The following is a 25,361-nucleotide window of genomic DNA, read 5'->3' on the forward strand; positions in this document are numbered from 1 at the left end:
ATCACTGCATGTAAGCGTCAAGGCCGAAAACCAACATTGAATGCCCGTGCCCTTCGATCCCTCAGGCGGCACTTCATCAAAAACTGACATCAATGTGTAAAGGATATCACCACATGGGCTCAGGAAAACTTCAGAAAACCAAAGCCAGTAAATACAATTCGGCGCTACAGCCGTAAGTGCAAATTTAAACTCTACTATGCAAAGCAAAAGCCATTTATCAACAACACCCAGAAAAGCCGCCGGCTTCTCTGGGCCCAAGCTCATCTAAGATGGACTGCTGCAAAGTGGAAAAGTGTTCTGTGGTCCGACGAGGTCACATTTCAAATTGTTTTGGGAAATTGTGGATGTCGTGTCCTCCGGGCCAAAGAGGAAAACAACCATCCAGACTGTTATGGACGCAAAGTTCAAAAGCCAGCATCTGTGATGGTATGGGGCTGTGTTAGTGCCAATGGCATGGGTAACTTACACATCTGTGAAGGCACCATTAATGCTGAAAGGTAAATACAGCTTTTGGAGAAACATATGCTGCCATCCAAGCAATGTCTTTTTCATGGACGCCCGTGCTTATTTCAGCAAGACAATGCCAAACCACATTCTGCACGTGTTACAACAGCGTGGCTTCATAGTAAAAGAGTGCGGGTACTAGACTGGCCTGCCTGCAGTCCAGACGTGTCTCCCATTGAAAATGTATGGCGCATTATAAAGCGTAAAATACGACAACGGAGACCCCGGACTGTTGAACAGCTGAAGCTGTACATCAAGCCAGAATGGGAAAGAATTCCAACTACAAAGCTTCAACAATTAGTGTCTTCAGTTCCCAAACGTTTATTGAATGTTGTTAAAGGAAAAGGTGATGTAACACAGTGGTAAACATGACCCTGTCCCAGCTTTTTTGGAACGTGTTGCAGGCATAAAATTCGAAGTTAATGATTATTTGCTAAAAACAATAAAGTTTATCAGTTTGAACATTAAATATCTTGTCTTTGTAGTGTATTAAATGAAATATAGGTTGAACATGTTTTTTGAGTAAAATACCCACAAAAAGTGCACAAATTAAACATTGACATTATAGAAAAGAACTACCTCAAAACTGATTGTGTTGTTTTATTTAAAAGCAGAAATTTTTAGGTAAAAGAAAGCACAAAAAAGACATGACAAATATGAGTGAAATCAACCCAACTGCATCTTTATTGAAGTCAACAACCAAAAACTGTAATTTTAACAAACAAAAAAGCAACTAAAGAAAAAAAAGTAAAATAAGTACAATTTGAACACAAGAGCCAACCACAGCATGCGGTTTGGTGACATCATCATCATTCATCCAATCAACATACGTCATGATATGAAATACTATATACAAAAAAAAAGTCTACGTACAAGTTTCGAAACATCTAAACAACAACAAAACAAGATAAAAGGAATGATTATTGATTGTATGACATAATGTAATGCTAAAAAAAAAACAACAACCACTTATTTTCAGAACTGCGTCTGCAGACCAAAGGACGGTGTAAATTTGGTCCCGCACACGCTACACTACACACCACCCCACTGGTTCTCATGCAAGCTACATGCTAGCACATAAGCTAAGACAAAAGACAGGACGACTGATTACAGGCAAATATAAGTCTGCTGTGTTATATATATATATATATATATATATATATATATATATATATATACATATTGCAAAACGACACTTTCTTTTGGGTAGCAAGACGCAGCTAATTCTTCTTCTTGGCGTTTCAACTCGGGCGTGGGACAACAGCGGCTCCTCTGGTCTGCAGATGCCAGCGAAGTTGGGAAAAAAATAAAGTCAGTTCTCGTCACATTCTGCTTAAATTGCTACAAATCGCCTGAATTTTGACTTTGTATGCCTTGGTTGTAGTGGTTAGCTTAATATATGTTAGCACGCTAGGTAGGCTAGGGCAAAAAAACGACGTTGACAGCCATTCGGGAAATTTGCAGTTTGTGTCCTAGCTTTCCCATTGAAAACAGCAAACACAGAGGAAAAGCCGGCATTGGCAGGCAGCTGGGAAATAAACATTCACTGACGGTGCCTTTCACAGTGAAAACAGCAAACATGGGTAAAAAAAAAAAAAAACAGCATTGACAGGCAGTCTGAAAATCTGCAGTTGTGTTGTTACCTTTCACACAGAAAACAAGAGGTGAAAAAAAATGCCAGTTTTGGCAGGCAGCTGGGAATTTCGCAGCCTGTGTTGGTAACACCAAAAACAGCAAGCACTGTGATCTTGCCTGGGTTTCGTGTGAAATTTCAACTGTCTGCACTTTTATACAGTAACACAGCATCCATTTTACACAGTCGCCATCTGTAACGCCTGTGATTGTACCGCTGAAGCTGGAAATTAGCGGTCCATTTTCACACAGAAAACAGCAAACACGGGGAGCTTTCCTTGGTTTCATGTGAATGTGGGAAATTGCAGGGCAACTGTGTGATTTCACACATAAACACAGCATCCATTTCGCCTACGGTATACTCTTTCACAAAAGCAGCATTCCGCCTATGGTACTACCTCCAAAGCCAGGAAATCAGTGGTAGGTGTCAGTAGTTTTCAAACAGAAAACAGCAAACCCACGGGAAAAAAAGCCAGCGTTGACAGGCAGTTAGGAAATGAGCAGTCTACGTTGGTAGCTTTCACACAGAAAAACACTGAGACTCGGAAAAAGCTGGCTTTCACACGGAACACAGTAACGGCAGCATTGCTTTCAACATCCCTGCAGAATTTCATTTCACATAGTCGCGGTCCCGCCTCTGTTACGCCTCTGATACTATCCCCAAAGCTTGAAAATTCGCAGTCAGTGATACCTTTTACTTGGAAAACTGCAAACACTTTGGCAGACAGTGTGAAAGGGGCTAACGAGAAAAGGGGGAAATGAGGGTTACTGGAAAATGAAAAAAGAATCCCTGAACAAAAAAAATACAACCACCATATGGTGAAAAGTATTGGGACACCCACTGGAAGTGACACTGTGAAAATGTGGAACGTGGACAAATGTATTTGGACACCTACAGGAAGTGACGATCTGAAAATGTGGCGCTTGGTCAAAAGTAATGGGACAGGAATTTGCGCAGAAGTATAGGGACACCTACACAACATCAACATGTGGAATTTGGGAACAAATATTGGGGCAGCAACTTGAAGAAAATGCGCAGGTTGGACAGAAGTAAAGGAAATGACATTGTGAAAAATGAGGAGTGTGGACAAAACTATTGGGACACCAAGTTGAAGAAAATGTGGAATTTGGACAAACGCGTTGGGACCCCCTACAGGAAGTGACAGTGAAAATGTGGCGCTTGTACAAACGTATTGGGACACTTACAGGATGTGAAAAATGTGGAATTTGGACAAAGGTATTGGGACACCAAATTGAAGAAAATGTGGATTTTTGGATGCACTCTTCAAGAGGAAAAGTGACACCTACAAGAAGTGAAAATGTGGAGCTTGGACAAAAGCATTTGGACCTTGTGAAAATGTGGAAGTGAAAAAGTAAAGACAAATGTGGCCAAATGTATTGCCACACTGTGACGATTGCACTGTGACGCTTCACCTCTCTCCAGAAGACTTTCTACAAGATGTGATGTGAATTATTTTAGCTTTTTCTTCCACACTAAACTCGCTCAAGCATGCCTTTACAGTATCTTAAAATTGTCCCCCAAAAAATGAAAACCAAAAAAAAAAGAAAAGGTGTCCCAATACCTTTGTCCACAGTAGAGTTTATAAAGAGGAGGGGCGGCATCCTGCCAGGAAATGGCACATCAATCACATATATAGAGAGTGCGGGTGAGGGGGCAAGAAGGTAGATGAGGACGCAGACGGGGCTGATTGATTAAAGAATGAAAAGAAATGGACGAGCGCATCGGCCAGAAGAAGAAGAAGACGAGGTCATTAAAGTTGTTCAGTGACTTTGGGGCTCGGAGTGCAGGGTTGGCACAGAGCCCGCTGCAAGGTCGGGATGAGGTGCCCGCAACCTCTTAGCCAGATTGCCATCCGTTTCCACATGTGGGCCCGAGCCAACATTCCCCATTTACGGGAATCTTTCGCCGGGGTGTAACAATGATCTTAAAACAAGGGTGTTTAAAGTCTAGGATTTGTGAATGTGGATTATTTGAAGTGGTTGAAGTGACTGGCAAAGAGAGAATTATAACCAATATATAACCTGTTGTGGACTTTGTTTTGACTATATGACTTTGTTTTGACTATATGAATTATTTCTAGTGGTTCAAGTTTATTTATATTGTGCAAGGTAGTGGTTATCATGATTAATTTACAAGGAAAGAACACATTAAAGGGGCACACAATCCGCCTCCATAACCAAGTGTTGCCTGAACTTGTTTTTTGACAATGTGGATTAGATTATTTCAAGTAGCTCAGTTATTTCCACCGTGCAAGGTAGTGGTTATCATGAGTAACTGTCAAGGAAAGATCATATTACAGGAGGAATACGGTTTGCTTGTGTGTAACTAAGTGTGTTGTGGACTTTACTCTGTGGATTATTTTGAGTGTGTCTGATTATTCCTATTGCGCAAGGTGGTGGTTATCAGGAATAAGTGTCACGAGAGCGATCACATTGATCATATGGTATGTCTATATTGCATGACTATACAAAGTTTTTTTTTTATTTTTGGATTATTTGAAGTGGTTCAGTTTATTTCTATTGTGCAAGGTAGTGGTTATCATGAATAATTAACAAGAAACATACAAGGGGAATGCATCTTCCTGTGCATGACAAAGCAAAGTGTGGATTTGTTTTTCACTCTGTGGATTATTTCAAGTGCTTCTGGTTATTTAAATTTTGCAAGGTGACAGTTATAAGTAATAACTGGCAAGAGGAGCAATTAATTTAATGATATGATGCGCCTATAATGCGCACAAATATGGCTGTGCAACCTTTTTTACTTTTATTTGTAGTGGTTCAGTTTATTTCTATTGTGGAAGATAGTGGTTATTATGAATAATTAACGAGGAAAGATCATATTAAAGGGTCATGCATCTTCCTGTGCATGACAAAGTGTGGTATGATCCTCTTTTGTTCTTTACTCTGTGGATTATTTAAAATGGTTCTGGTTATTTCTATTGCGCAAGGTGGCGGTCATCAGGAACAAAAGGCAAAAGGACCCATCAAATTAATGATATGATATTGTTCATGGATATGCCCGTGTGACTTTTTTTTTCACTTTGTGGATTATTTCTCATGGTTCAGTTAATTTCTATTGTACAAGGTAGTGGTTATTTTAGTTATCATAGTAATTTTGAGGGAAAGAGATAGTTACAGGAGGCGTGTGTATCTGCCTGTGTGTGATGAAGTGTATGGTGGACTTGTTTCTTTACTCTGTGAATTACAACTAGTCCCTCAGTTTATTTCTATTGTGCCAGGTGGTGGTGCTCATGAATTGCCAGAGTTGCGATTGCATAATCATGTGACTTGTCTACAATCAAACTTTTTTTTTTTTTTTTTTTAACTCTGTGGATTATTTCTAGTCATTCTGTTTATTTCTATTGTGCAAAGTGTCGGTTATGATGAATAACACTGAAGGAAAAATTGTATTACAGGCAGTCATATCTGCCTGTGTGTGACCAAGCATGTGTTGGATGCTTTTTGACTGTGTGGATGATTTTGAAATCTCTATGATTGTTTCTATTGTGCATCATGTACGTATAATATCCGGTTTAGACACCCCTGGTTTAATGCAAGTAAATGAATGAGTGAATTTTTCGCTACAGTTTGGTTTATTTGGGCGAAGTGAAGACTGTAAACACTTGACCAAAAAAAAGAAAGAAAAAAAAAAAGACGCAACTCTCACACATCCTGAAAATGTTTTAAGGGTGTAATGGCCACACTGAAAAGAGAAAAATATATCTCAGGATATAAAGTCATGGTTTTTTTTTCCCAAAGGAAAAGTTGTATTTTTTCTTGAGACAAATGCTATTTTATTACATTCTATTAAAATCTTTTCTCTAAAATGTATTACTTCATTCTCAAAAGATTATGAAATTATTTATATTCTATTTGAGATAGTCTTGTTTTTTTATTTTATAGAAATCATCATAATATTACGAGAATAAAGTTATTGAGAACAAGTGTATATTGTAAATTGGAATTAAAAAATAAGATTTTTATGGATATGAACTTTTCATCTCTTTAAAACATTTTTTGCTTTGTTTCTTGTTGTGTGTGTGTGTGTGTGTGTGTGTGTGTGTGTATATATATATATATATATATATATATATATACACACATATTCTAAATTGAATCACATTTAATTTTGGTAAAAGAAATGTCAAATTACAATTTAAATGGAAATAACTTTATTTAAAAAATACATATTTATGCATTTTTTGTTTTGTATTTGTTGTTTTTTGAAATTCATTTTATCGGAAAGAGTTACAACTTTATTCCTATTTTTGGAGTATGAAGTTGTTTTTTTCCCCCTGGGGTTAAAAGAATAATATTTTTTTCTAGATTTTATTCTCAGAACAATACAATTTTGTTCATGTATTTTTTTAATGTGCTTTAATTTTGTAATATTTTATCTTCCCCCAAAATTACAACTTTTTCTTGAAAATGTCAGACTTTATTTTCACAGCAGAATTATATAATTTTTCCTTTCAGTGAGGCCCCAACCCTCCTTCGTAAAAAACAAACAAAAATAATTAATTACAACAAGAACAAAACAATACAAATATTTGCATTTGAAGTTAGTTTACATTGCAATGCCATTGTTGGTACTCATTATTATTGTTACATTTATTTTCAATTTTTTCCCTTTTCAGATACTCTGCACGCATGTAATAAAAACAGGCAATAAGAGTATTGAAGGAGGTGAGATACATTAACGAGGAGAGTGTTTTTTTTTCTTCCTTTTCCCCTTTTTGTATTTACAGCGCACACACCCGACACCAGTTCCGTCCAGTAAAAAGAATGCTTATATTTATACATATATTTATATATATATTTATACGTATACATGTGTGTAGTGTTGGTGGAGGGGCCGACGGCTGGGGGGGGAAGCACGGTGGCTCGTACCATTTTTTTTTGGGGGGGGGGGGGATGCAGGTAGTTAAGGATTTTCTCGGAGTGGGTGTGGGGTTAATGTGGGAAGAGGCTCGTGAAGGTAGTCGGAATGTGAGTTACAATTTTGGAGCTGGTTAGAAAACGGAACGCCGGGATCAAAACGTAGCAATAAAATGTTAGTAAGTCGTTGTGTGCGCGTATGTTGTGTGTGTGTATGTGTGTGTATGTGTGTCAGTGCAAATCTCACATCCCTGTATCGATGCAAACAAAGTCCTCACCCCCCTACTTTCCTCCTCTCTCTACCAACTGAGTGTGGTGAAAACAAAATAAAAGATTGTTCTTTCCTCCTTCTCCTCCTCCCTTATCTTCTTCCTCCCTAGATGAAGTACTCCTTCTTGTCCTCGGCGCCGGAGTTTCCACCCTCGGCGTTGATGATGGCCGTGTCAGCGTCGGGGGCATCGTCTGAGCCTTTGGCTTCGTGGGTCAAATAAGTTCCTTAAAAAACAAAACAAAAAAAACGTAATCCACTTCTTAATAGCACCACTATCACATGGTATTTATAGCAACCATCAATACTATACAAAAAGGCGATATACTGTACAGTAACAGCACCAGCTGTACCATTGACATCATCTGGAGCAATTCCATCGATCCATCCATTTTCTGTACCGCTTATCTGCACTAGGTTCGCGGGTGTGCTGGAGCCTATCCCAGCAATCTTCGCAATTCACAATCAATATTGATCTAATAACTAACGACAAAAACATGAAACATTAAAAACTATATATTCACCACTGGTGCGAATATTAATGTTTGCACATCACTAAAGACTGACCAACCAAGGATGGAAAAATGCAGAATCTGAAATCTGATGAGAAACAGAAACAGTCCCATTGTTGATCAAAAACTAGCACTATTGATGACGAAGACTCTGGCAGATTACATTAACATGGCAACACGTCGAGGCTGAAATTTGATTGGGCAAGAAATTTAACACTAACATAAATCTACTGGAAGCTGTGGAGGCAAGAGAAATGCTACAACATGAAGAGAATACAGTAAAGCACTGCATATTCGTGGTTTGGCATTCACAAATTGGCCTATTTGTGGATTTTTTGGGGGGGAACCTATCCTCTCCTATTAGCTGAAAATAGAATAGAGAAATACTGCATTGGCACCATCTGGTGGCATCTTGGTGCCAATCACCCATGTGGAACTGTGGAGAGGAACTTCATTTAGTCAGGCCATAGCTTTTTCTAATAGGAAAATGTGCTTGGCTGCCATCTTGTGGTATCTTCAGGTAATTACAAATCATTCCGGGTCAATTTCTCGCAGACTTTTGTTATTTGTTGCAGGGCTCTTAACGTCACCCACTGCAAATAGTACATGTGGAACAAATGTCCGAATTTGTAAGATGTTTTCAGTGTAGATCAGTGCTTCTGATAGTGTTTAGAGCAGCAGAGAAGGCCTTGCTGGCACTGATCGCTCCCTTCTGGAAGAAACCCACACTGAAGAAACACATAGGGTGAAGAGCATGAAAGTGACAACGCTCTTTCCTAGTTGTCATTTCAAAGGTAAGATTTTATTACAGTACAGTAAAGCATGTTATTACAGTATATGATTAAAATGTGTTTTCGCATTGAGATTACATACTGAGACAGTGTTTAAATAAAAATACAGTGACGGAAAAAATTTAAAATATTGACTATGAGCAGTTCGTGATATTGTGGAGGTTAAGTTCAGACCACCCCTGCAATAGCCGAAATCAGCAAAGTAGCGACAAAGTATATATTCTGTTATTCATATAAACAGTATATTAAATCTTCATGCTTATACCGTAATGCCATCATAAAATGTATGTATGTGAGGTGCAGGTATGATTTTTGTCAACTCGGGGTCGCAATCCTCACATTGTACACAACAGTTTCTATGACATTCAATGTGACGTGGAAGTGAGAGAATGAGGACATTCAGATGGTAGGCTGTTTACTGGCTTTAGCTTTACCCACTTTGTTTGCAGAGTGACGGCGTCAGTTGAAGCCAAGGGCAGGTCGGCAAGAATCTGATTGTGTTTATTATATTTTGTTACTGTTTGCTCAATAAAGCGATTGAAAGAGCACCACAGGCTCCATCCTCCCTCTATCTAAACCACCTGTTATGGAGTACAATTCGTGAAACTAGTGGTGGTAGGCTATATTCAATTAGCTAATAATTTTTACCTTACCAGAGACTGGCAGTTAAGCTAGTTGTACTTTCCAATAGGCACATTGCACTTTAACTTCCTTGAATAAGTATGAAATGATCCCAAACTTTGGATATTCTCTGTCTTTAAAGCACTCTTTCCTCCTGGCTCGCGCTTATTGCTACGCGGGTCAGCACTAACAGTCCGTGTGGAAAAATAATAACAGCAAAATCTCACAATATAGTGAATATAAGTAAACTTGTAAACATCTGCGATGCACTGGACCCACAAAACGTGAGCTGCAATGTAGCGAGTTATGACTGTACTAACACTTGTGGAATGTCATTTGTTTGTCAATAGGGTAGCGTCTGTATCCAGCAAACACCCGCCAATTTGCAATTTACCAATCCATTTCTTTTTGTAGAACCTATCTCGTGTGTGTGTGTGTGTCTATGCGTGTCTTTGTACGCCAAACCTTTGTGTCTGATGAGGTACCTCCCAAGGACGATGAGGAGGCACAACAGGATGAAGACGATGACGGCCACCACGCCGCCGATCACCGCGTGGTCCACGCCTGACGACGTCGACATGGCTGTGGGGTCTGAGCGGGTGACGAAGACGAGGAAATAAGGAGGAACAGAGGAGGACGGGTGGTGAGGAGAGGTGAGGAAAAGTTAATGAGAGGAAGTGTAAAATATGAGGATGGATTGTTTTGAGAAAGTGAGGCGGGGAGGAAGAGGTAAAGAAGTGGGGAGAGGTTGTGAGGAGGTGAGGAATGAAAACATGGAGGGGAAATAGAGGCCAAGGGATGGATGAGGAAGTGAGGAAATGTGATGGTGTTTTAGGCAGGAGATAAGGAGGATGTAAAGGTGGGTGATGATGGATGAGGAGGTGAGGGTAGAGGAGAAGAGGAAGGTAGGTGAAGATGGAGAAGCGGCACAGATGTCAGGAAAGGAAGTGAAGACGAAGAAGAGGAGGTGAGGAGAGGTAAAAGGAGATGAGGAAGGGATGAGGTATTGCGGTGGTGAAGAGGAGAGGAAAGGAAGTGAGGAGAGGTAAAAGAGAGAAGCAAAGAACAAGAACAAAATTAGAATAGACAAACACATTCAATGTAAAACAATCTAACAGTGATGTCATCATTCTGGGCCATGAAACTGTGGTGTAGTGGCAGCCATTTTGGAGGAAAAAAAAACCAAAACAAAAACAAGTGACGTAACATGAGGGGGGTGGAGAGTCGCAACTCGAAGGGAGGGTCACACGTGGACGCACAGACGCACACACACACATACACTCATGGCATAGAAGACAAATACTTGTATTAAAAAAAGGACTGGTAAAAGTATTGATACAACTTCTGTACTTAAGTAAAAGTAAAAAAGTACAATATACAAATGAATTTTTATTGTTGAATACAATACTCTTTTTGTTAACTTTTTATGGTGCATGAGACACTAAATTGCCCGTAGGTGTGAATGTGAGTGCGATTTGCTGGCGACCAGTTCAGGGTGTACCCCGCCTCTCGGCCGAAGATAGCTGGGATAGGCTCCAGCACGCCCGTGCGCAGTTTGCCTTTATCCTTGAGCGCAAACCACGTGTGCTGTTTTGAAAATGTCCTGCAGTTCTCCTCCAAGTTGATGACCAGATGATACGTTTAATTATACTACAAGATCGATCAAGAAGGCGGCGGCGAGGTGGTATGTGGAACCAAGGGGAACGCTGAGTACGTCATCACAGCATGTGACTAAAACGGATCAATCACGAGTGATGATCTCCGCAGCATTCTACGCGCAGCAACAATTTTGCACGTCAAGTGACGCACAGGGACCATGCGGGCCAATGCCTCGGTCACGTGATGCAATGCGGACGCTGTTGGCCGCACGAGCTCGGGAGTATAAAGAGGCCTTTATACTGAGGTACTTTTCAACACTGAGCTACACGCACACAAACATACACACTCACACACACACACACTTGCACAAAACGCGCACTTGGGCTTGGAGGTGATGAGGGTGCGCTGACGAGGCGAGACTGCCAAAGAGGCCATTCATCCCACTTGTCAGTGTCGGGGAGGTGGGGGGAGCGTACATACACACACACACACACACACACACACACACACACACACGTACACACACGTACACAGTGTAATTGACCAGTACCACTCAAAGGGTCATGTGTTGGTAGAACGTGTGTCGCATACACGCGTGTCGCCATGAAACATTCATTACTCACTTTGTCTGTGTGAGTGTGCTGACAGAAACACAACCACATACACATACAGTGGGTAAGGAAAGTATTCAGACCCCCTGAAATTTTTCACTCTTTGTTATATTGCAGCCATCTGCTAAAATCATTTAAATAATTTTTTTCCTCATTAATGTACACACAGCACCCCATATTGAGAGAAAAACGGAATTGTTGAAATTTTTGAAGATGTATTAAAAAAGAAAAACTGAAATATCACACAGCCATAAGTATTCAGACCCTTTTCTCAGTATTTAGTAGAAGCACCCTTTTGAGCAAATACAGCCATGAGTCTTTTTGGGAATGATGCAATAAGTTTTTCACACCTGCATTTGGGGATCATCTGTCACTCCTCCTTGCAGATCCTCTCCAGTTCTGTTAGGTTGGATGGTCAACGTTGGTGGATAGCCATTTTCAGGTCTTTCCAGAGATGCTCAATTGGGTTTAAGTCAGGGGTCTGTCTGGGCCATTCAATAACAGTCACAGAGTTGTTCTGAAGCCACTCCTTCGGAATTTCAGCTGTGTGCTTAGGGTCATTGTTGCTTAAAAATACCCCAACCAAATGATGCTGCCTGTCATGGACTGCCCTGCAGTACCGTTTTTGGAGCCTGGATGGCGCTTAGTGCCCTCTCGTACCCTCTCTCAGTTATCCCACCGAACGATCCAAAGTAGCATATGTTACTAACCTCCTCCGCGGCAAAGCAGCAAAATGGTCCACTTCCTTATGGCACAACTCCTCCAACTCCATTCATTCGATTCCTTCTCCGCCGAACTCCGTAAAGTATTTGATCACTCCGTTTAGGGCAAAGAATATCTCCATACGTGACACTGCCAACACCATGCTTCACTCTTGGGACTGTATTGGCCACTATGCCATAAATCCCCGACTGGTGGAGGGCTGCAGTGATGGTTGACTTTCTAGAACTTTCTCCCATCTCCTAACTTCATCTCTGGACCTCAGCCACAGTGATCTTTGGGTTCTTCTTTACCTCTCTCACCAAAACTCTTCTCCCCCGATTGCTCAGTTTGGTCGGACAGACAGCTCTAGGAAGGGTTCCGGTTGTCCCAAACGTCTTCCATTTAAGGATTATGGAGGCTACTGTGCTCTTAGGAACTGTAGGTGGAGAAGATGTTTTTTTTGTAACCTTGCCCAGATCTGTGCCTTGCCACAATTCTGTCGCTGAGCTCTTCAGGCAGTTCCTTCTGACCTCATGATTCTCATTTGCTCTGAAATGCATTGTGAGCTGTAAGGTCTTGTATAGACAGGTGTGTGGCTTTCCTAATCAAGTCCAATCAATATAATCAAAACACAGCTGGACTCCAATGAAGGTGTAGAACAATCTCAAGGATGATCTGAAGAAATTGACAGCACCCGAGTTAAATATGAGTGTCACAGCAAAGGGTCTGAATACTTATGGCTGTGTGATATTTCAGTTGTTCTTTTTTAAAAAATCTGCAAAAATTTCAACAATTCCTTTTTTTCTGTCAATATGGGATGTTGTGTGTGCATTAATGAGGAAAAAAATGAACTTAAATGATTTCAGCAAATGGCTGCAATATAACAAAGAATGAAAAATTTAAGGGGGTCTGAAAACTATCCGTACCAACTGTAAATCGCAGGTTGAAAAAAAAAAAATGGCCATGTCATTTTTTTCCAATTACATGCAGCCCTAGTTAGGGTTTTAAGACAGGATTTCAATTTAAGGTTTGAAGCCTACATTAGAGCTTCAAATTAGGATTTCAAGACATGGTTTGGGTCTCACGTTAAGGTTTCAAAATAGTTTTTCGAATTAGGATTCCAAGACAGCATTAGGGTTGTAATTTTAGGATGCAAATGGCTGCAATATAACAACGAGTGAACAATTTAAGGGGGTCTGAATACTTTTTGTACCCACTTTACATAGACACACAGAAATACACCCAAACAGATGAACAAATGGGAAAAACTAAATGGACAACAACAAAATAACACAAAACTCACAGGCCACAACAGTACACAATCAAATGAGATCAACACAAGAGTCGCATTAACAACTAGAGCTCCACTAAGACCAAACGATCTTGTCCATCTGACTGGTTGTTGAGTGCAAGATGTTATGGTTCCACTCTAATCCTGTAGGTGACAGAAGTGCAAAAAATAAAATGAGTCACAATCTACCTACAAACCTACCTATCTACCTGCCCCAAATCTACCAGCCTAACAAACCAACTAACCAGAACTTATCCATCTTCAGTACCTACGTACCCAAGATACCTAACTAATCAACTCACCTATTTACATAACTACCTAACTACCCACCAACCTACTGCGCCTACCAGCATACCTCTGTATATAACCTACCTAATTAAGTAGCAACTGACCTACCCAACAACCTACACATCTACCGACCTACCTAGCGATGGACCAACCCACCTACCTACTGACTGAAGAACCTAACCTATCTACCTACCAACTTACTTACCTACTACCTACTAGGGCTGGTACGGTTCACAAAATCCACGCTTCAGTTCATATTTGTAGTATTTTGTGGTCACGGTTTTCGGTTCGGTTCGACACAAGTTGACTCTTCAAAATCATTGATCAAAATCTTTTTATTATTGTATACATTTTTTTTACATTTACTTTTTAGAAAATATACTGAAAGTATATCTTCAGAGCTTTATTACTGCTTTTTATTTGTGTATTGTTCTTTACATTATTTTTTATTCATCTGAAATATATATTTGCTGTTCTACAGTATCAATGTCAGCGGCATAGAGTGAAAGACAGAACAATTATGTGCTCTTCCACTGGATGGCAAATGGTAAAATAAAGCTGTGTATCCATCTGTTGCCATTCATACAAAAGTATAGGTCATGGCTCCCCGCAAGTATATAAGCTTTATGTTCAGTTAAACAACTGTACCCCGCCTCCCGCCCAAAGATAGCTGGGATAGGCTCCAGCACGCCCGCGACCCTAGTGAGGATGAACTGAATGGTAGATGAATGAATGAATGAATGTTCAACCGGTATTTAATTGAATACACTACAAAGACAAGATAAACTGATAAACTTTATTGTTTTTAGCAAGTAATCATTAACTTAGAATTTTTTTTCGATCCCTCAGGCGGCACTGCATCAAAAACCGACATCAATGTGTAAAGGATATCACCACATGTGCTCAGGAACTTGAAACTCTACTATACAAAGCAAAAGCCATTTATCCACAACACCCAGAAACGCCGCCGGCTTCTCTGAAGTAGGTCTGACGCATCTCTTACAATACCAAATTGGGACTCACAAACGTATATACCGTTGGAGGTTTATTTTAGCATTATTAATTTTCCGACCCTACAATGTTGCCGGGGAGACAAAGAAATGCTAAAAACAATGGGACAAACTTAAAAGTGTTGGGAATCGTATTTTTGTATGTAAGATCGCAACCCATTGACATGGCCAAATGGGCATCGTGACTAGGTTACCCACAGTTCACCACTGGCTCAGGCATGTTGTATGCCGCAACCATACTCGCCGCCATCTTGGCTTGCGTTAGCGCTGTTAGTGCTACTGTTCACTGCTTCGCCACTTTAGTAAATGAGAAAAAAAAAGTGTGCGTGCCTACGAACTGAACGGGACACACGCGGACCAAACCGAAACAGTCAAACCGAGCCGTTCCCTCCCCACCTACATAATTACCTACCTGACCTTCCTACCGACAAAACAACAAACTGACCATCCTACCTACCATCCTTCCTTCCCAGACATCTAACTAACAACCAACCTACCTATCAACCTAACTAACCAAGCAACTAAGCAACTACCTACCTACCTGCCTCCATACATCCCTACTCATCGTACTACCTACCAATCTACTAATTACGTACGTACTTACCGACCTTGTTACCTAGCTACCTACCCACCTATATATCTATGGACCTAACTCCAGACTTACCTACCATCCTTCCTTAGTGATTTACATTTTTTAATACCTACCTACCAATCTACCTACCTACCCGTCTACCAGTATTTCTTGATGCAACTCTTGTGTCTCATAGGATTGTGAGGCTCATGTTGTGCCTTGTACAAACACACAGGTGACAAACAGGTGCATGTGGTACCTGCAATATTTTCTGCAGCATCTTGATGAGTGGATGAGGAAACCATGGGATGATTGTTTGGTGTGTGGTCATGTATGTGTGAGTGTGATGTGATTTCATGTTCAGGGATTATCACCAGGTGGGTGAGGTGGTAGGGAGAAACAAAGAAAGAAAGACAGAAAAACAGCAGTGAAACCCCGACATGCATACAAAGTCATTGTCTCCATGGCGACAAGTTGAGCAACAGTGCATTTATTTGCCATGGTGGGCAGGGGCGTCATTCGTGTTGATTTTTATTTATTAATTTATTTTTACCTGTGAGGGTCTCATGTCCGGTCGGCCTGTCGGAAACTGAGGGAGTCAGGGAGGAAGGGGAAAAAGGTGAAGGCGATGGAGAGGAGTCAGGGTTGACAGTCAAGTCGGGGAAAAGGTCATTGGAAAGTGCGGTAGAGGCAGCAGTAGTAACGGTTGTGCTGGCGGTGGGCGGCGTTTCAGATGGGGACCCAGTGGAGGAAAGTTCAGGAGGGGAGGAAGTGGGATCGGTCACCAGGGAAGAAAACGTGGGCGTAGAAGTAAGAGGAGAGCTTGTGGAGTCCATGGGTTCGTTGGGATCTTTAGTGGGGTTGAGCGGGGAAAAAGCGCAATTTTTAAAAAAAAGGTGGCGGATCGTACAATAAAGGAGAGAAAGGGGAGCGAAGCACGAGGCAAAAGCGTTTGGAAGTAAAGCGATGGCAACGCGGTTGGATAAGAGGAAAGAAACAAAACAAAATTAGAAGAGAAAAAAGGTAGAAACAGAAGACAATCCAGGACTTTTCCTGAAAACATTCCCCAAACATTCCCGCTGGGCACCTACCTACCTACTTACTTAAAAATGTAGGTAGAACTTAAAAACTACCTAGCTATCTAGCTACCTACCAAAATACCTACCTAGCTTGAAAACATCAAATAGGATTCCAATCTTTTCCTGAAACATTCCCCAAGCATTCCTGGTGCTCATTACTTACATACCTATCTATAGTATCTAAAACTACCTACCTAGATATTGTACAGAGCCACCTACCTAAATAACTATTTGGCAACCCTAAAAACATCAAATAGAATCCCCCACTCTTCCTAAAACCTTCCTCAAATCTTACCTTGCACCAGCAGCGCGTACTCGCCGACGCTGCTCCCTATGCCGTTGTCTGCAAAGCAAAGATACACGCCGTTGTCCGACTTGTTGAGCGCCTCGAAGCGCAGGAAAGTGCCCTCGGCCTTGGCCAGTGGAGGGAGCTCTCCGTCCTTCTTCTCCCAAATGTAGGATGTCGGCCTAAAACCCACAAAGAGAGAAAAAAAGTTAAAAAAAGAGGAAAAAGAAATCAAAAGCAAGGAGGCGACACAACGATGAGAAGACAGGACAGCCGTTAAATGAGAGGATGAAAGGCAGGATGAAAAAGTGATAGGATGAAGGCTGGATGAGGGAGAGGAAGGCGGATGAAGGGAAGACAAGGGAACAAAGATCGGCGTTTCGAATGCTAGCGAAAAATCCATCGGGAGATGAGAGCGATAGCGGCGGTGCTCCTTGATAAAAGAATCAATTATGCAAATGAGACGCTCCTTAAGGCACTCGGTAGTAATTGCAATGACGGCCAGCCAGGACGCCAAGGAGAACCAAAGGACCCCACCCCCCGAAAAAGGGGGAAAAAAACCTCAATTAGGCCTGAAGGCTTAAACTCCAGGAAGACGATGGAAACTCTTACACCCAGAAACAACCTTCAAACAACTAATTCACAAAAGTTTTATTTATAAATCCCTTTCAGCAATTACCTATCCAACTACCGAACTACCGAGCAAACTAACTATCCTACATACCTTTAAGAACCGATGCGTTCAGATGGCCTATATTTCCCTAACAAGTTCTCTTTATGTATTTTTTGCTTAAGAAAATGAAAGTGGCAGTAATTTTCAATAAGATCAGTCTGTTTTGGCGCAATTGGTAAATAAATAATTGGCGTGTGAACGCCCCTTTTTCATCACCAAAACGACTTGCTTGCCAAATACGTCAGAAAGACTTGACTGACTTGGTAACCAAGAGACTTGAATTTGACTTGAACTACATGACTTGACAAGTCGTCTAGCTTAGAGTTGGAAATCTGAATTTTAATTGAGACAGTTTGCCTTTTTTTAACGTAAGAAACATTTTGGGGGGGGGTTCATTCACGCTAACCTGGCAATACAGTCTGTGTTGTTGCGCACTTGCCAGCGCCTGCATGAATAATCATGGAAGGAGCTCCAAACATAATAAAAAAATTCAATGATTATGTTGTCGATGAAGTCTGCAAAAAGAGGATTGCAACCTGCATGGCTTTCAACTCGCGCATTAATGACACAACAACAACGACATTGAACTTGATCCGTCACTACAAAACTCACAAAGACAGGTAAGCTAATTTAACAGTTTAGCTAGTTGGTCAAGAATTAAGCTTCATAGACTGGTTCGGGATGATTAAAAATAAAACGTTTTAGTACAGCCAAGTAACGTAACACAGGGTGGGACGAATAATTCAGATTATTGTTGAATATTTATATTATTATTAATATATAATATATAAACGAAATCATAGGCATGCAAAATTATGCACTCTAAAGCAGAAAGTAGCGCCTAAAATATAATGCCAAACGCAGAATGCAGAAGAAGTGAAGCGGCGTTGCTGAGATAAAAGTAATAATAATTTTTAAAAAAGGTGCGGAGACGTTTGCGGGCATGATGAAAGAGTCGGCGCTCACTTTGCATAACAATGATACAAATGGTGACAAAAGTGTGTTCCACTAATAGTAAGTACAGTACAAATTGTGAGTAGCTATGTGTGAATATAATTTTCATACTACTGAGCGTGTTTCACCATTAAAATGTCATCTGCTGTGTCGGTTCTGTGATAAAGCTATCTGCGCTATGTTTTTAAAATTAAGACCACAGCATATGAAACATAACCTTTAATCTAATGACAATTGTCAATTGTTCAGAGTCTTCTAAATAAATGAACAAACACGACTGAGTGTTTTAATTAAAATAAAGGACACAGGAGGAATGCAGGTTTACTTTTTTTTTGAAGGATGGCAACATATTTATGTCATGTATTATTCCCTTAATTATGAATCTCTGTCATTCTCCATTAGCTGCACATCAAATTATATGTGATCAACAGAAAACAGTCTTGTCTTTTGCTTAATCGTGTTCTCTAAGAACCGTAGGAGTTACAGGGCTGTCATTAAAACGTACACAGCATAGTTTGTTCAGAAATAAAGTTCAATTAAATTGAGTTTTAAATACAACTTTAAAACAATTCAGTGCAATCAATTCAATCAATCATAATCTCTGATGTTATTCATTTAACTTTTATAAGGTGCAAATACCTTTTTTTAGTGTTATGATTTGTGAAGAAACATTTTATTACCACTCCAATATAAGTTGCGACTGAAGCAAGATTGTATGACTTTGACTTTGTGACTTGCTTAAATCCAAGTAATGACTTTACTCAACTTGCTTGAAATTTAGTGGCGACTCGACTTGACTTGCTTGATTTTTTTCCTGTAGTGACTTGGGACTTGCTTGAGACTTGTAGGTTATGACTTCAGACTTCCTTGTGACTTGCACATATGTGACTTACTCCCATCTCTGCTATAATGTGTCAGTATTTACTCATATTTTAAACAGTATATCGTCGCTGTCAGGCGGAATCCCCCCACCTCCAAAATGACGACTTTCTTAGGGCATAAAAAAAAAAAAAAAACTACATCTTGTATGAGTTTCCAAACACTGCTAATTCAAGTTGGTATTATACCTTATATTGCTATCATATACCATTGCACACTCACATGAACACAACAGGACCCCCAATTTATGTTCCATCGCAAATTTAATATGCAAAAAAATAAAAAACAAATAAATAAATCGCTCATTTACTATAGTGTCATTGATAAAAATTGTACAAACTAGGTCTGGGTGATATTTTGTTTGAGCATTGTCATTGCGATGTTCGTGTGTGCAAAAGTCACATCGCAGGGTCTGATGCAATGTTAATATAGTCCAGTGAATCAACTGTAATATTAAAAGTGACCACCAGAGAGACCAGTTTGAACATGCTCAAAGATTAAAAGATTGTACACCTGATGCATTTCCTGTCAGATAATGTGTTATATCATGCGCTGCCTTCCCTCTGCAACAATGCATTACAGTGATTGAGTTTAACAAAACAAGCCTACTCAAATGTACAAGTATCAAACACGACTGTTTTCACTCGTTATTGTCTGAAAAACTATCCACACTTTCAATATAGGTGACAATTACACCGCAGAACACTTAATAATAGTATAATAATAATCCATCCATCCATTTTCTGAGCCGCTTCTCCTCACTAGGGTCGCGGGCGTGCTGGAGCCTATCCCAGCTGTCATCGGGCAGGAGGCGGGGTACACTCTGAACTGGTTGCCAGCCAATCGCAGGGCACATAGAAACTAACAACCATTCGCACTCACAGTCATGCCTACGGGCAATTTAGAGTCTCCAATTAATGCATGTTTTTGGGATGTGGGAGGAAACCGGAGTGCCCGGAGAAAACCCACACAGGCACGGGGAGAACATGCAAACTCCACACAGGCGGGGACGGGGATTGAACCCCACACCTCAGAACTGTGAGGCTGACGCTCTAACCAGTCGGCCACCGTGCCGCCTACAATAATAATAATAGTAATAATTCCATGAGGAAATGCCCTCGTCGTCTGCTGCTGACATCACAGGCTGACTTGTTTTCGTCCAAAATGTGGCCAAAATATTGCTGAAAAGCAAATATGTCATCAGAGAAAATCCTAAAATTATCACTGAGTCTATTTTGGGGGGAATACTTTCTGCAGACATCGTTGTCTAGTCCAGAACTATGGAATAAGTGCCACTGTTCACAACATTAGGAAGGTCCTTTAATAGAAAGTGAAATAACTACCAACTTAAATACTTGACCTAACCAACATACCTACCTACCAGTGTTGACGAGTAACTAATTACATGTATTGAGACAATGTTATTTAATTACAACATTTATGTACATGTAATCCATTACATTACTGGGAGAAAATGTGTAATTAAAGTACAGTTGCTTTGGAAATTTCCATGACAACAATTTTAGTTACATTTGAAAAATAACAGCAAAAGCTCTGATTTATTTTTTGGATCACTTCCTTTTTCTAAAGCCGATACTTGTGATTGTCTCTATCTGGGCATGTGCTATTTGGCTGTAGTCTCAAACATGACATATTTTTCCAAATATGAACTTGAAGCGCCACCTTGTGGGAAAATCTATAACTTTGAGATTTTGAAAAGGTTAACTCAGTCACACTTTTGAACACAAAGGAATATTGACTTTTCAACAGTTTCATCTTTATAATTCAGGAATTTCATATGGAGCATTCACTTATCTGGTTTGTCATATGTAGCGCAATTGTGTAAATGTGCACATCTGTCATTAGGTCAACATGGTACGGTATGGTTTTCCACACGACATATATATATATATACATATCGTGTATGGAACCGTGAGTCAGAAATCATGACACAGATCAAATTGTATCATATATGTTTATATTATATTATTGTTGTATGCATTAATCCAAAATTAAGAAAAATAATCCAATTGTAATCAAATGTAATTAGTTATAATACTTTGAGAAAGAAATTGAAATATTTACACTCCTATTAAATTTTTAACAGGGTAACTTGTGATTGTAACCAACGACATTGCCAAAGTAATCTTCCCAACACTGCCACCTGCCCTAACTAATTAAGTACCTTCTGGCTGACCTTTTCCCTCTACAAGCTATATTGGATAAAGCCTTACACGTCCTTCACCGGTTGCGTGTTGTAGTCATACGGTAAAGTACCAGGATTACTGTGATCTGTAATCTTTACATCTCAACTTCACTTTAGCCAGCAACTTTTGACTGGCGCCATCCCAGTGTGACATGGCTGTTTGCTGATTTAAAGTGAACAAACAGTGCACTCAAGTGCAAAGAAGTGCAAAATTTATTTGCTCTCATTGTAGGATTGTTTTCTTTCCCTTACAGTGCAACAATCCCATTTTAAAATTGCAACAGTCAGCCTTTTAAACATTTTGACCTGGCTTGCTGCTGCTTTTCTATTTTCAACAGCATTGGCAACATCCGCGCGATTAGCGGGTCGCTCCCGGGACCGTAAAACGCACATTGACTTTTGAGCGTAATGTTTCATAACAGCCACTTACAGACGCTAAATGCCGGCTTAATTGTTTGCTTAATTGCCGACGATCTGTCACTCTGAGGGGGGGGGGGGCCAGGGAAGGCAGGTGGGGGTTCGCACAGCAACAGACCATCGCCTTTTACAGCCAGCAGGAGACCCTCTTCCCTCTTTCTTCTCTGGGATTATGAACGTTTATGCAGCTGTTAATGATTTTTTTTATGATGGTTTACAGATATTATCGTCAGTATTGTTTTTACCTCTGCCAACGATGTTTGCTAGCCAATCTACCTACCTACCTACCTACCTACGTAAATAACTACCGATCAAACTACTATCCTACCGACCAATTAACCTACCTATCTACACTACCTACTGACCAACCTACCTACCTACATACCCATCCTATTCTACTTACCAACCTAGATCACTACTTACCGACTGATGGCCAATGGACCAACCGTCTTTCCTACTACCTAACCCTCCTAAACAAATACCTACTTACCTATACACCTACTACCTAAATCACTACCTCCCTCCCTACCTATCCAATGTACCTACAAACCTACCTACCTCAAATAATGTTAGCATGGCGTGCCGTACCAATACAATATGGGTGACGTAAAAAAAAACTAAATGCTGGCTGCTCATTTATTGAGAGGGTTGGTTGGTACCAATTCAACTTCTGACACCAGATACCTTGAGTAAATCTAAGTATTTCAGGTCTATTTTCAACCCCCCGCCCACCCCAACATCCCCTACCACCTTCCATCCATCTTATATCTGATCTAGCTGTCAATCAAACTGACAGGAGAGAGTATGTGTGTATGTGCTATGATGGAAAAAGTGCGAGTGGAGATCATTATAGGGAAGGATGTGAGGGGGAGGTAGGAGGGGCGGCGGGTAAGGAGGGACAAGATGGAAAGGTGCAAATTGGCGGCAGGTGAGGTGGCAGGGAGGGGAGGGATGGGAAAGAGTGGATCGATGAGTGCGGGTGGCTAGAAGCTTCATCTATAATTCAGAAAGGCCACAAGGAAAGAAAGAGTGTATTTGGCTTAAGATCTATGTGTGTGAGTGTGTAGGTGTGTGTGTGTGTGTGTGTGTGTGTGCAAGCGTGCATGAGTGTGAGTTTTACAATACAATGTGTCTATGTTGCGTTTATCTGCCCACAGGTGGCCTATTATTCTTTTTTAGTTATTGACATGAGATATTACATGTAATTAGTGGATCAGTGGGGGAGTGTTTTGAAGATTCGAATCCCACGTCTGACTCGAAAATACCCGGGGCAATGGTTGCTCAACGTTTCGATATGTCATTGTTTATCCATCCATCCATCCATTTTCTGAGCCGCTTCTCCTCACTAGGGTCGCGGGCGTGCTGGAGCCTATCCCAGCTATCATCGGGCAGGAGGCGGGGTACACCCTGAACTGGGTGCCAGCCAATCGCAGGCCACATACAAACAAACAAAGAACCATTCGCACTCACATTCACACCTACGGGCAATTTAGAGTTGTCAATTCACCTACCATACATGTTTTTGGGATGTGGGAGGAAACCGAAGTGACCGGAGAAAACCCACGCAGGCACGGGTAGAACATGCAAGCTCCACACAGGCGGGGCCGGGGATTGAACCCCGGTCCTCAGAACTGTGAGGCATACGCTCTAACCAGTCGTCCACCGTTCCGCCACGTCATTGTTTACACGGCTAGAAATGACTTATATAAACACAGGTGGTAGCGTTGCATGACAACTCGATTCCATATGGGCAGCGTAGGATGGAATTCCACTTCTGACACAAGTGCCTCGGGCGGCTATTGTATTGACGCGTCATTACAAGGCTAGAAATGACTAATATAAACGAGCGTGCTAGATCCAATTCCACATGGGTAGCATGAAATCGAGTCCCACTTGTGACACCAAGTTCCTCAGGGCCGTGGTGGCACATTGTATTGATGCGTCATTATAACGTTTGACGATACATTGCTGGAAATGACTAAAATAAATATGTGATATTTGGTGTCAGAAGTAAGAATCCAATCCACTTCTAACTCCAAATACCTCAAGGCTCATTGTATTGACTTGTTATTGTAACACGTCTAGAAATGACTAAAATAAACACATGCTTTTTGGGGCTGTATTTTCGTAGACGGCGGATCTGCAGCAGAGCGGAAAAACTGGAGTATCTTGATTTTCATGGAAGCACAAGGTTCGCCGTGCGTGTTTGCTAATTTGTCAGACAAAATGGATGTACCGGCGCAACAAGGGTGTGTTCTTTGACATGCCTGACGGAAAGACAATTTGATGGCAAAACGTCTGTCTAAATGTACACCTGCTGTGAGCACGTCTAACTAATCTAATCTAATCTAATCTAAGATTAGACTGCTGGTCTAACGTGATTCTGGTTAATTTGATTGGGGCACAGGCAGATTCTGAGCTCTGCGGATATGCGTGGTGGAAGTCATACGTAATCCATTCATAAATATGTGAACAGCGGGCATCAAATTGTGGATATCAATTCATTGAAGGCATTGTTAATATTATTAGTAGTAGTAGTATTATATTCTTACCAACCCAGGGGGCACACGAAAGCTCGGGGGTGGGGGACAGTCTCCAAGTGCCCACTTCATGGCGCAGGTATTTGTGATCTCCTTTACATCATCCCAGTGTGGCAGTCTGGTTGCAGTTTCGAACAAACGTATTTTGCAATATTCGACCTGGAATAAATTTCTTCTTGCGCCACGTCAAAGACTGTCAGTGCGCTTCTAGCGCGCCACATTTAAAAGGAATGAGAGGAGCAGCTTTGATTGAGCAGGATTGAAGTCGGCTGCAATCACGGACGGCCACAGCAGCGCAGACGTCCCTCTTTTAGATGCGCTGGGGGATGTTGGTCCACGAAATTACCAACAGTAACGAGGTCTAACGCGCCTCCACACAGTTACGCCACACACTGCACCGGATTTACAGCAGTCACGAAAATAGAGCCCTTCGTGTCTGAAATTGGATTTGAGTCCACTTCTGACACAAAATACCTTGAGGCAGCGGTGGCTTATTGTGTTGATACATCATTGTAACATCGTTAGATATGACTAAATTAAACACAGCCTGTTTGGTGTCAAAAGAGGGATTCTACTTCTGTCACCAAATACCTCGAGGAGGCGGCTATAAATGACTAGAAATGACATTTATAGCTAATACAATGAGCCACCGCCACCTCAAGCTATTGTGTCTCAGAAGTGGGATTGGAACCCATGCCTCATGTTTAATGTAATGAGAGTCAATGCTTTCAAATCCTTAACAAACATCAGCAGCCCAAGTGTGAAGATGTAGTTATCACTTTTATATATTTTTTATTTGAGTGGTAGAACGCAGACCCCAGCTGAGGTCAAAGTCGCACTTCCAGAGGTATTAATTGACAATGTTCACAGGCAACAGTCGGTTTGATTGTGAAAATGCACACCACGTGTGCTGCTGTTTGATTGACAGGCAAAACACAAGTGATGCCTGCAGAGAGGCAGCATGTTACCATTAGGTACACCTACAACCATCCTTTATTCACTCGGGTGAAATTTTCTTTACACTCTCG

The 25,361-nt window shown here is 40.9% G+C and overlaps 1 protein-coding gene across 2 annotated transcripts in view; it reads right to left on the reverse strand.

Moving 5' to 3' along the window:
- Positions 1–1,165: 1,165 nt before the first annotated feature.
- Positions 1,166–25,361, reverse strand: part of cadm3 (cell adhesion molecule 3) — a 146,908-nt gene continuing 122,712 nt past the window's right edge. The window contains exons 8-12 of one of the 2 annotated variants that reach the window (XM_061796566.1): positions 16,674–16,846; positions 15,853–16,149; positions 15,559–15,579; positions 9,693–9,818; positions 1,166–7,530 (exon numbers count right to left, since the gene is read on the reverse strand). In XM_061796566.1, the coding sequence (XP_061652550.1) occupies positions 7,412–7,530; positions 9,693–9,818; positions 15,559–15,579; positions 15,853–16,149; positions 16,674–16,846 (736 nt within the window). In that variant the 3' untranslated portion in view covers positions 1,166–7,411. The remainder of the gene's footprint in view (positions 7,531–9,692; positions 9,819–15,558; positions 15,580–15,852; positions 16,150–16,673; positions 16,847–25,361) is intronic. The other variant, XM_061796567.1, reaches the window with a different exon arrangement.

The sequence above is a fragment of the Phyllopteryx taeniolatus genome, chromosome 14, assembly GCF_024500385.1.
Source record: "Phyllopteryx taeniolatus isolate TA_2022b chromosome 14, UOR_Ptae_1.2, whole genome shotgun sequence".
Lineage (NCBI taxonomy): Eukaryota > Metazoa > Chordata > Actinopteri > Syngnathiformes > Syngnathidae > Phyllopteryx > Phyllopteryx taeniolatus.